Raw genomic sequence first — 12,313 nt, 5'->3', positions numbered from 1 at the left:
AGGCAGTTAGAATTAAGAGTTGAGTTTCCGGATTGGCGAGATGGCTGAGAGAATAGAGGAGCTTGCCGCCAAAGCCTGTGGACCTGAGTTTGATCCCCATAGAGGAGAACTAACTCTTGTGAGTTGTATGTTGATTAGAAGAACCACCAAGCAACATGTTTTAGGAGATTATGAGAACCCCACAGAGACCCGATATCAAAATCAGGGCCCCCAGAGGCTCCATGGTTAAAAGAGCTTTTGGAGCAGTCTGAGGAACTGCATTCAGTCAGAACCTACGTAAAGGTGAGGGGAGACAACTAAACCTGTCCTGTGACCGCCACATGTGCACTATGATATGCACACACCAGTGCGGACATATTGCACACCCACACAACGATAATAAAATACATTGTCTTAGTTACTTTCCTATTGCTGTGATGAGATGCCGTGACCAAGGCAACTTATGAAAGAAAGCATTTAATTGGTTGGTTTTCTTAGAGTTTCAGAGGGTGAGTCCATGACCGTTATGGTGGGGAGGCCAGAGGCAGGCAGGCAGGCTGGCATGACGTTGGAGCAATAACTGAGAATTTACATACGATCCACAGGCGTAAGGCAGAGACAGAGAGCGAGCACTAACTGAGAAGGTGTGGGCTTTTTAAACCTCAAAGCCCACCCACAGTGACTTACCTCCTCCAACAAGGCCACACCTTCTCACCCTTCCCAAACAGTTCCAGGAACTGTAGAACCAAGTATAAAGCACACGAGCCTGTGGGGGCCATTCTCACTCCAACCACCACACACATCTTAAAAAATAAAGAATGTTAAAGGGCGGGGCGGGGCAGGCAAGCTGCCTCAGCAGGTGCTTACTGCCAAATCTGATGACCTGAGTTTCATCTCCAAGAAAGAGGGGGCTCTTGCAAGATGTCCTCTAGCCTCCACACTGGCCCATGTGGAGTTTAGCCAGCCTAGCCAAACCAGTGAGCTCCAGGCTCAGTGAGAGTCCCCGTCTCAAAAAAAAAAAAAAAAAAAGAAAGAAAAAGAAAAAGAAAGAAAGAAAAGAAAAGGTAGAAAAAAATATAAGGTGGAGCAGGCTTGATGAAGACTCTGACATCAGCCTGTGGCCTTCACATGCATGTGTGTGAGTGTGTGTGTGAGTGTGTGTGTGTGTGTGTGTGTGTGTGTGTGTGCGTGCGCATATGTATAAAGCACACATACACACAGAGAACATGCACACAGAGAAGAGAAAATCGAGAGAGTTAGTAAGATGGGCTTGGAGGCACATGCCTGGGATCCAAGTACTTTCGAGGTGGAGGATCAAGAGGTCATCCTTAGCTACATATTGAGTTTGAAGCCAGCCTGAGTCCGTGGGGTCCTGTTTCAAAAACCGAACCAAATTAAACAAATAGTCAAAACAACACGAGGAGGGATGTTGGTGAGGTTCCCACAGAGCAAAAAGCGGTTTCTGCTGAGTGGTTTTTTTTTCTTCAGTGTATGGGTTCGACTCAGTGATGCCTAGATATGAGGAGAGAGAGAGAGAGAGAGAGAGAGAGAGAGAGAGAGAGAGAGAGAGAGAGAGAGAGAGAGAGAGATGAAAGAGCAAATTGTTTGCCTGGGAGTTGAGTGATGACCAAGACGGGAGACAATGGCCACAACATTGAACGTTAAAAAAAAACTTCAACTCAGGAAATACATAGGGACACAAGTTTGGAGCGCCAGCGGGCCAGGGATTGGTTTCTGGGTCTTGTCGATCCTTCTCACCATTTTCACTTTAGTGAAGTCCCCCCCAGCCACCACCACAGCCAAGGTACTCGTGAGGCATGGCGGATGGAGCTTTTTGAGATGTGCCTACATGGTGATGACCTTCTTCTTCGTGTCCTACAATAAAGGAGACTGGGTAAGGAGGCCGTGCCTGGGTGCCTTTCTGTCTAAGGAGGGAGGAAGGGGAGGAGAGGGCCAGGTTAGAAAGGGAGAGAAGGAGGAGGCACCATGGGAGAAGGGCATCTACACAGCACAGCACAGCAAACTTTCTTGTCAGATTGTCTTCTGTGGGACTGCCAGCTCCCCAGCAACGACAGGGAGACTTAATATCAATTATGAAAGTTTGACCTTAGCATAGGGTTTTTTTTCCCCAACAAGCTCTTATAACTTAAATTAACCTATCTCTATTAATCTACATTCTGCCACATGGCTCGGTTACCTCTGTTCTGTACTGTATATCCAACTTCTTCAGGGTCTCTGGAGAAATCCATGTGCCTAGATTCCTCCTCTTCTTCCTCTAGAATTAAAATGCCTTCCCAGAGAGAAATCGTTCTGCACACTTAGAGATTGATAAAGGAAAATTTGGATAATTGCAAGTTTGGGCAATTTCACACTTGCAAATGGACTGGCTCCAGTTAACACCCAAAGGGTTGCCAGTCATGAAGACAAGATTTTACTAACTTAGATACACCTTAGGCACCTGCACTTTACATTGTACTGGCCCCAGTTTACACTTCGAACAGTCTAAACAGCCAAGAGACTGCAAGTCTGGCCACTTGGGCAGGTGGGAGATTTACACAGCTAAGATTCTATTGCCAGAATTATTTACATATATCAGTATTGATTGCTTCGAAGAGTTGTTATCCAGGGTCATCTTGCCCACCTGGCAGAATTATGTTTTTACTGATAAGAGCACAAGGGATTTAATGGCAGGCTAGGACTTAATGATGGTTGTGACCCCACACTGCCCCCTTGAGCTGCCTCGAAGAGGCATATTCTTTGATGTGGGAACTGGTTGTAAGTCTGGGCTACCTCCTTTTGTTATGGGAATGGAGCCTAATTGGAGGTCAATCCTGGTGAACAAACACCAGCAGAAACTTTCTCAAGGACCCTAAACTTTTAATGATGGTACAGGATTTTCATTCTGTCCCAGCCGGGTGAGCACACCACTTCATCTCCTGGCCACATCGGAGGCAATACTCCATCAGCTAACTCCTACTTCGTGTAACTTGGTGTGTCCGTCCTAAGCAGGTCTGTGAGTAAATCCATTCGAGCGTCAGTGTTACTACTTCAGTTTGCCGGTATCATTGCTACATCCAGTCTCAGACTGAACCCTGATCGTCGGGCGTGGCCACAAGCTGCTTTTCTTACTGAACCACCTCCCTAGGACAAGACCCATGCCACTAAGAGCGCTGTTTCCTGTGAAACGCCAACTGTGTTCTCAATCTCTCTCTCTCTCTCCCTCTCCCTCTCCCTCCCTCCCTCTCCCTCCCTCTCCCTCTCCCTCTCCCCCTCCCCCTCCCCTCTCCCCCTCCCCCTCCCCTCCCCCTCCCCCTCCCCCCCTCTCTTTCTCTCTCTCTCTGGAGATTCTTTTATTTTTAATTATTATTCTCTCATATATTACATCCCGACCACAGATTCCCCTCCCTCCACTCCTCCCAGCAACCCCTCTCTTCGATCCACTCCTCCTCCATTCCCCTTCAGAAAAGAGCAAGCCTCCCAGGACTACCAACCCAACATGGCATATCATGTTGCACTAAGTCATATCAAGGCTGGACAAGGCCACCCAGTACTAGGAAAAGGGTCCCAAAAGCAGCTGAAAGAGAAACACACCCTCACTCCCGCTGTTAGGAGTCCCGCAAGAACACCAAGCTACACAACCACAATGTATATGCAGAGGACCTAGTGCAGCCCCACGCAGGGTCCACGGTTGCTGCCTCGGTCTCTGTGAGCCCCTCTTAGTTGACTCTGTGGGCCGTGTTCTCCTGGTGTCCTCGACCCCTCTGACTCCTACAATCCTTCCTCCTCCTTTTCTGCAGGGTTCCCTGAGCGCCACCTAGTGTTTGGCTGTGGGTCTCTGCATCTGCTCCCAACAGTTGCTGGAGGAAGCTTCTCTGATGACAGTTGGGCTAGGCACCGATCTATGAGTATAGCAGAACATCATTCGAAATCATTTCACTGCCTTTTTTTTTTTTTTTTTTTTTTTTTTGCTAGTCGCGTTTGATTTTATGCTACGTCTCTGGGCTCTCCAGCCTCTGGTTCCTGGCCCTCCAGGCAGTGTGGGGCATGGGCTCCCTCTCCTGGTGTGGGCCTCAAGTTCGACCAGTCATTATTTGGCCACTCCCACGAGTTCTGCGCAACCATTGCCCCAGCACATCTTGCAGGCAGGATAGATTGTGGGTTGATTGATGGTTTTGTGACTGGGTTGTTGTCCCAGATTCGGTAGATTTTTAAGGGCCAAATGTTTTACTGTTTTCTGGAGACGCTGATGGATAAGACACCTACACACATTTCTGCCTGCTGAGTCTTCTCGTTGACTCGTGTTTGTTTTTTGAAACGGGGTCTCGAATGTAGGCCAGGATGACCTTGTGCTCTTGGTCCTCCTAAATGCTGACGTTTTGGGGCGTGAACTGCCATATCTAGTTGAGCGGGTGCTTGGGATCAACCCAGGACTTCATGCATGCTAGGCAAGCACTCTGCCAGCTGAGACCCCCCCCCCACCCCCCCACCCCCACCCCCGGCCCATCAGAATTGTGAAATGAAGCCTCTGGGCACTGAGTGTGAAGGGAATTTGGAGCAGGACACAAGGGAAGCAGAGGGAAGGAGATGGTCTCCGTGGTCAGGACAGGGCCCGTGGTGGTAGTGAACACAAGGAAAATCCCGCTAGGTCTGCTGGAGCAGCGGTTCTCAACCTTCCTAATGCTGCGGCCCTTTAATACAGTTCCTCACGTTGCGGTGACACCCCCCCCCCCCCGCCCCCCCAACCATAAAATCGTTTTTGTTGCTACTTCATAACTGTCATTTTGCTACCGTTATGAATTGTAATGTAAATCTCCGTGTTTTCTGATGATCTCAGGAGAGCCCCATGAAAGGGTCTGGGGTTGTGATCCACAGGCTGAGAACCACTGGGCTATACTCTTACCAGGAAGGCAGCTCATGGATTGAGTTTGAGGGTTCAGGGAAACGGGGAGACCCAGGAGTTGATGGGGAACCCCCATTCTCATAGAGGTGACTTGTTCTTCCAGAGGATTTTGAACAGTATCTGGAGACGTTTTATTATTTTATTATTTTACTGCCACCCCTGAGGGATGGGATTTAGTGAGAAGCCAGGGACAGCTCTCAACCTTCCTGTACCACCCGCACTGAAAATGACCCAGGTCAAAAGGTCATCACTGTCGGAAATAGAAACACTGGGTGGGGCGGTGACAGGAGGTATGGAGAGTGAACAGGCTGGAAGATGGGGCACAGCTCGGGAACGTAGGGAGACTGGCCCATCAGCAACACCACAGGAGGGAAGGCGGGACGAAGTGGGAATGAAGGAAGCTGATTGGTTTATATTTTGTTTAGTTTTGAATTTTGTCTTTCTCTGTGTGTTCACTCATCATTGTTATCTCCCCCAGTGTTACTGCCACTACTGTAACCCGGATATGGATGTGAGGTACGACACAGCCCGGAAGGAGATCTCATCTCTTGCCAATGGGCCCAGGGAGGTTAACTTTAAACTTTTTAAATGACATTTTGCTATTGAAAGAGATGGGGATCGATGCTCAGGAGCCCCGAGGCCACATTCTCGGAACAAAGGGGATAAAGGGCAGGGGTAAGAGACAAACCCCGGAGGGAGAGGGAGAGAGGGCAGGGGGCAAGGGAACAGGGCAGAGGTAGTTGTCCCAAAGGGTGACAAAGGACCGCCTCAGGATAGAGAGGAGACAGATGTGGCCCGCAGGAAAGTGGCAGTTTATAAAGATAAAAGGTGAAACCCCCGTGTATCTTAGGGTTTCTATTGCTGTGAAGAGACACCATGACCATGGTAACTCTTATAAAGGAAAAAATATTTAATTGGGTGGCTTACATTTTCAGAGGTTTGGTTCATTATCGTCATGGTGCAACATGGTGGTGTGCAGGCAGACATGGTGATGGAGAAGGGGCTGAGAGTCCTTCATCTTGACTTGCAGGCAACAGGAAGTGGTCTGGGACACTGGACGTGGCTTGAGCATATATGAGACTTCAAAGTCCGCCTCCTCAGTGACACACTTCCTCCAATAAGACCACACCTTCTCCAACAAGGCCACACCTCCTAGTACCGCCACTCCCTTTGGGGGCCATTTTCTTTCAAAGCACCACACTGTGTCAGGATGAAGTGTTTAATTTTATTTAGGCATGTTAATTAGGTGAGCCCAAGGGGGCTCCTGATTGCTGGACCTTGGTAGTCAGCCTCAGGAGGAGGAAGTGGCCAAATAAGGAACTAGACCTTGGTGTCCAGCTTTAGGAATGCAATCTAATGGTTTTTAGCAAGGCAGAGGGAATGGGGGAGAAGGGCAAGGCCTGCCAGAGCCACATGCTCCAGTGGGCTAGTGTCTCTTCAGCTGCTATTATTTGTGTGCGTGCATGTGTACCTGTGCCACGGCACACATGTGGAGGTTAGTGGACAGCGTGCTGGAGCCAGGTCTCTCCTCTATCACGTGGGTCCTCAGTCTTGGCCACAAAGTGGCTCTATCTGCTGAGCCATCTCTCAGGGTCCAGAAGGTTGGTTTTAATACCTGGTGTTCAAGGTTGGGTTTGTAAGCTCCAGTCAGAGTCACAGAATTGCACGGGAGGTCCCAAGTTCATGCTCCTTTACCCCGGGACATATGGCACGTGCCTGTTCGCCTCCCCTGCACAATGAATAAAATTAAATGTAATTCTGAGTGGGGGTTTTTGTTTTGTTGTTGAAGAAGAGAGGTAGGGAGACAGTTCAGAGGTTAAGAACATACACTACTCTTGCCGAGGATCCAAATTAAATTCCCAGCACACACATTGTGGACTCGGACTACCTGTAACTCCAGCCACAGGGGGTCAGATGTCCTTTGCTGGCCGGCAAGGCCCTCTTGCAAGCGCATCTGCATTCAGATGGACAAACCCACCCACCCACCCACAGACACCCACCTGTGGATAATTAAAAAGCCAGCAAGATGGCTCAGTAGTAAAGGCCATTTGCTCTTCTTGCAGAGGACTCAGGTTTGGCTCCCGCACCCCCATGGTGACTCACAACCATTAGAGGCAGGAGATCTGACACCCTCTTCTGGCCTCAGGGACACTGCATGCACGGGTGCACTTACACATGGATAAAGACACACATAAAATAAAAGTAAATCTTTAAAACTATATTAAAAAAAACATACGGGCGGTGGTGGCGCACACCTTTAATCTCAGCACCTGGGAGGCAGAGGTAGGCGGGTCTCTGAGTTCGAGGACGGCCTGGTCTATAGAGCTAGTTTCAGGACAGTCAGAGTTACACAGAGAAACCCTGTCTTGAAAAAAACGAAACAAAAAAACTGAAATCAAAGGAAAAAAAAAATCCTCCCTCCAAAGTGGCTGAGCCACTTGTGTAAATCGTTAAGTAGGGGCCAGTGCCCATGAGGCCTGAGGGAAGCGAATAGCTTGGGGAGGGGCGGGGGGGGGGGGGGGTGGCGGCTGCGGATGGGCGGGGATGGGACTGGACGGACAGACGGACAAAGTGGGTGGGGCCATAGCCCTGAGGGGCGTGGTCCAGGATGGAGGGAGAGGTGCAGGCTCAAGGGTGGCACATAGAGTCCGATGGGGCGGTTGGGGGCTAGGGGGTCGGGAGTCTGAGAATATATGAAGATGTAAATACGTGTCCAACTGTGTTTCTCCCCCTCACCTCTTCCTCAGAGACGACCCCTGCTGTTCTTTCTAGTGAACCTGCCCCATCTCACCCAACCTTCACAAGCCCTCCAGCTCCAGCACCTCTGCATTTCACCTCCCAAGGAAGCTCTTCGCACTCGGGCCTGTCAACTCAGAGGGCGATGGGCGTATCCAGAGGGAGTTTCTCAGAGGACCGTGCCATGAGACAGGGCCGGGAGAGCAGCAGAATGATCAGGGTTTCCGGGTTTCGCCCACAGCTTCTCTTCTGGACCATTTCCAGCCTCTCTTTACTGTTCCTCTAACGAAATGTACACCTGTGTAAGGGCTAAGGGTTCCTTTCTTCTGTTCCCCAAACACAGCAAATGAACGCAGGGTGGAGGCATGCTAAGAATCATCTATAATTTTTAAATAAAAAATCTATTACCTCCTGAGTCAGTGCGTGTGTGTGTGTGTGTGTGTGTGTATGTGTGTGTGTGTGTGTGTGTGTGTGTGTGTGTCGGCTTAGCAGCAAGCGTCTTTACCCACCAAACCATCTTGCTGACCTTCAAATACAAATCCAAGAGCAGAAAGGCTTATTTTCATATTCTTTTGCTTTCGGATGTTGGCCAGAGCCCAAGTGTGTTGTTAAACTCTCCCCACACTGGGCTTGCAGAACCTGATTTCCCCAGTATCATAAGATAGCTCTGCTGGCACTCTCTATGATTTCCGGCAACACCTATATCCTGTCTCCTCTTTTTCTAATTTTATGTGCATTAGTGTTTAGCCTGCATGCATGTTTGTCTGAAGATGTTGGCTTCCCTGGAACTGTAGTTACAGAGAGTCGTGAGCTGCCATGTGGGTGCTGGGAATTGAACCTTGATTCTCTGCTAGAGCAGCTAGTGCTCTTAACCACTAAGCCATCTCTCCAGCCCCTCTTTTGTTTTTTGTTTGAGACAGGGTTTCTCTGTGTAGCCTTGGCTGTCCTGGAAACTCACTCAGTAGACCAGGCTAGCCTCAAACTCAAAGATTCACCTGCCTCTACCTCCCAAGTGCTAGATTAAAGGTGTGCACCACCGCTGCTTGTATTTCCTGTATTTTAATTCTTTAGTTGGCAGAGAAAATGAACCCATCCATACACCCCTAGACAGTATCAAAGTCAATGCAGGAGAATCAGGAGTCAAGGGCCATTCTTGATTACATAGCGAGTTCCAGGCCAGCCTGCAATACATGGGAATTTGTCTCAAAACGGAAACAAGAGGATAGACAGATGGCTCAGCAGTTAAGAGCACTGCTCTTGCAAAAGACCTGGGTTCGGTTCCCAGCATCGACATGGAGGCTCACAACTATCAGTAACTCTAGTTACAGAGGATCTGTCGCCCTCTTCTGGCCTCTGCTGGTACACACGTGGTGTACTTCACATTTGTGGAGGCAAAAATCACATCTAATATAAAAATAAAATCGGAGCCGGGCGGTGGTGGTGCACGCCTTTAATCCCAGCACTTGGGAGGCAGAGGCAGGCGGATCTCTGTGAGTCTGAGGCCAGCCTGGGCTACAGAGTGAGTTCCAGGACAGGCACCAAAGCTACAGAGAAACCCTGTCTCGAAAAGCCAAAAAAATAAATTAATTAAAAAAATTTAAAAAAAATCTTGAAGGGGGTGAAGGGGTGGCGCACGCCTTTAATCACAACACTCGGGAGGCAGAGGCAGGAGAATATGAGTTCAAGACCACTCTGGTCTACAGAGCGCGTTCAACAGGGCTACACAAAGAAACCCTGACTCGAAAAACCAAAACAAACAATTAAAAAAAAAGAAAAAGAAAGAAGGATTGGTTCAAGGCTGTAGGCTGTACACCGGTCCTATTCACTACTGTATCCTTGGCAACTACACTAACTGGACTCTTAATAAGTGTGCGTCACTTGTTAAGTTACAAGCTAGACCAGAGGAGCAGGGGTGCTCCGTAGAGCCTTCAACGACCCGGTTTGCCTCAAGAGTATGATTCCTGTCAAATTTGGAGGCGGGAAAAAGTTTGGTGCACTCTGCTCACTTACTATAAAGCAGTCATCCTGGCACAACGTGAGGGTTTGCACGTACATTACTGTTGCACAAATAGCACCCCCCACTCCCACCACCCTGTGCCTGAATCCTAGAGGGAGTCAGCCTCCCTGGCTGCCCTTGGGAACCTGTGCTGGGGAAGCAGCAGCCAAGGTCCATCGGCTGTTATGCTCACAACTGCCGCGAGGCGGCACTGTCTCAACTTCCGGCTCCAGCCTGCCACAGACTGCAGAACTACAATTCCCACAAACCTTCGCGCCTACCCTCTTTTTTTTCTCTCCTCCCTCTTTCCTGACAAATCACACCTCAAGAATATCTGAAAAGCGTTTTCAGTCTCCCAAATCTTTCCCTGATGCAAGCGCGTCTGCTAACAAACTCCTTTTTACTGACAATCGCACCTCCCGCCCCTCGGCTTCTTTGATACTACAATACCCAGAAGTCGCTGGGCCAAACTCCAAGCCCACAAGATGGGTTGCCTTGGAGACAGAGAAATGCCAGACGGAGGGTGGGGGGGGGATGAGTGAGAAAGCCCGTGGGTACTGCGGAAAGCAGGATTCCGATGGGTGGAGAGGCCTGTTTGTTTGTGTCCTCTTTGTTTTTTGTTTGTTTGTTTTTATTTCTTTCCTCTGTCCTTCACTCCCCCCCCTCCCCGTATACAAGTTCTAAGTTCTTTCTTTTTTTTTTTTTTTTTAATTTTTATTTATTTATTTTGTATACAGCATGTATGACTACAGGCCAGAAGAGGGCACCAGATCTCATTACAGATGGCTGTGAGCCACCATGTGGTTGCTGGGAATTGAACTCAGGACCTCAGGAAGAGCAGCCAGTGCTCTTAACCTCTGAGCCATCTCTCCAGCCCTCTACGTTTCTTTATGGCATTTTTTTCATACAATTTTTTTTTCATGGTGTTACTCTTTTCCCCGCCCCCTGCCTTCTCCTCGAACCCCTTCCCCAGCCTCGTATCCTTCTATCCTCGGTAGGCAAAAGGGCACATTTCAGAGTGCCACAGGCGCCATCGAGACGTGTCCTCTCCTCATTTCTTGTCAGTGGAAGGAACCCTTGGGTCCTTAAGTCTGGGTCAGCTGGGCACTGTTGCAGGGGTGAGACAGGAGAGGCGAGTCTGGACATGCGTGCTAGGCCTGTTCCTGAGGTCCCAAGAGGTCTCCTGGGTGTTAGGTGTCCAACCCGGGACAAAGGGCCGAGGAAGTGGACCTGGCCTCCAGGGCTCCCAGCATCCTTCAGTCCCTACCTGTCATGGGGTCCTCTTGATCTCCAAGATAATGGCCTGCCTCATTCATCGCCGGTGACATCATAGTTCCTCCTGGATAGAGGATGTGAGTATCTGAGCCGCGCCTCTTCGGGGCTTCCCACCCTGTACCCTTGTTCTTGGGGTGGGGCCCTTTCACTCTGGGTTTCCGCTTTAGAGAAACGATGTGTAGAACTTAAGTTCTGTGCTCCCCCTCCCCCGTTTCCTGTTCATCGGCCTCAGGTAAGGAACATGTGCTTGGAACCTCAGTTTTCCCATCTGTGAGATGAAATCATAGTTTTGAAATCATAGCTTTTGCCTCAGGAGTGCTGTCGGGAGAACTATAGGATCTTAAGAACGGTGTTCCTCACACAGTGACCATTCAGATGTCACGGCTGATGCTCATCCGTCTTAAGTGAGGATCTAAATAAGTCACTTCCTTTCCTCGGGGCACTCGGTGCATTCACACGCAGGTTGAATTGTGCGGCGGCCACGCTTTCTCCTGTGCACAAATTCATGGCTGTGCTCTTGCTAAAGGTGCTACAGGGTCCGGTGTCGAGCCCTGTCCTTATCCTGGCAAGATCGCTGTGTGGCTCGAGTCCTCGCCCTTCATGGAGCCAAGAGTTTCCTCAAGGATCACCACCACCGCTCCTTCTCTCCTGGGTGAGATGGGAGGTGGCTCCGGAAGTGCCTTGGATAGAGTTATGATTTGTTAAGGTAGAACCAGAAATCGTTAGGGTTGCTGAAGAGGTTTGGGGCAGGCCTTTCCCCTTTAAGGGTTTTTTTTTTCCCCCCCTAAAAATCTCAGGTTTATAGCTCGGGAGGGAGGATGCAGTGGCTAATTGTGCGGGAATTCCGTGCTCAGCTAAGGAGAAGCATCATCCAGACTCCACGGTGGGGCGCTCCTCTTCCTTCTCCGGCTTTCTGTCCTGAGGCAGGAGAAAATCTGTCCTCCCCTCTCGGGGTCACGAGGTCCCCAGATGGGCGACAAGGAAGGCTTGACGTGCCATGCCCTTCCCAAGGTTCTGGGCGTGGTCCTCCACAGTCCCTTTCCGGACGTCGGAGGCAGGCGGGGCAAGCTCGCGGTTGCGCGCGGCGTGAGGCGCGTGGGAGCGCCGTGAACCCGCGGTGTGGAACCCTGGGAGGAGAAGCACCCCGGGACGGACGCACGCTGCTGCACGGGCGCTCCCTTGGAGCTGCGCGGAACCCCTCCGAGACGGACCTCGGCTCCGGAGCGCGCACGACCGCCCGCGGGCGAGCACGCCTCCCAGCGCGCGCGCGCGCTATGCAAATTTGCAGGGCGTGGCCTCGCTCGGTCTCCGGGGCTCTGATTGCGTGAGCAGCGTCAGGGGGCGTGGTTCCGGGGGAAGCCCCCTCCCAGGAGGGCGGGGCCGCACTCGTCTACGTGTTCTTACAGGGCGGCGGGAGGAGCCGCCCC

General features: G+C 50.5%; 1 protein-coding gene and 1 long non-coding RNA gene across 2 annotated transcripts in view; one reads left to right on the top strand and one right to left on the bottom strand.

The window, feature by feature from the left end:
* The window catches only part of Eddm13 (epididymal protein 13), a 32,601-nt gene extending 24,593 nt beyond the window's left edge, over positions 1–8,008 (top strand). The window contains 3 exon segments of the mRNA XM_052714599.1: positions 1,752–1,873; positions 5,358–5,395; positions 7,627–8,008. Of these exon segments, the coding sequence (XP_052570559.1) occupies positions 1,752–1,873; positions 5,358–5,395; positions 7,627–7,651 (185 nt within the window). The 3' untranslated portion in view covers positions 7,652–8,008.
* LOC128095539 (uncharacterized) lies at positions 6,085–12,180 on the bottom strand. Its single transcript, XR_008213258.1, has 2 exons — positions 10,879–12,180; positions 6,085–6,608 (listed from the first exon to the last, which is right to left on the bottom strand). It is a non-coding gene; the product is annotated as an uncharacterized LOC128095539 (long non-coding RNA).
* Between the last annotated feature and the right edge of the window lie 133 nt (positions 12,181–12,313).

This window comes from Peromyscus californicus, unplaced genomic scaffold (genome assembly GCF_007827085.1).
Source record: "Peromyscus californicus insignis strain IS unplaced genomic scaffold, ASM782708v3 Scaffold_4__1_contigs__length_199733344, whole genome shotgun sequence".
NCBI classification, from domain to species: Eukaryota; Metazoa; Chordata; class Mammalia; order Rodentia; family Cricetidae; genus Peromyscus; species Peromyscus californicus.
Note: the sequence above shows the minus strand (reverse complement) of the source record. Positions and strands in the feature narration are given on the sequence as shown.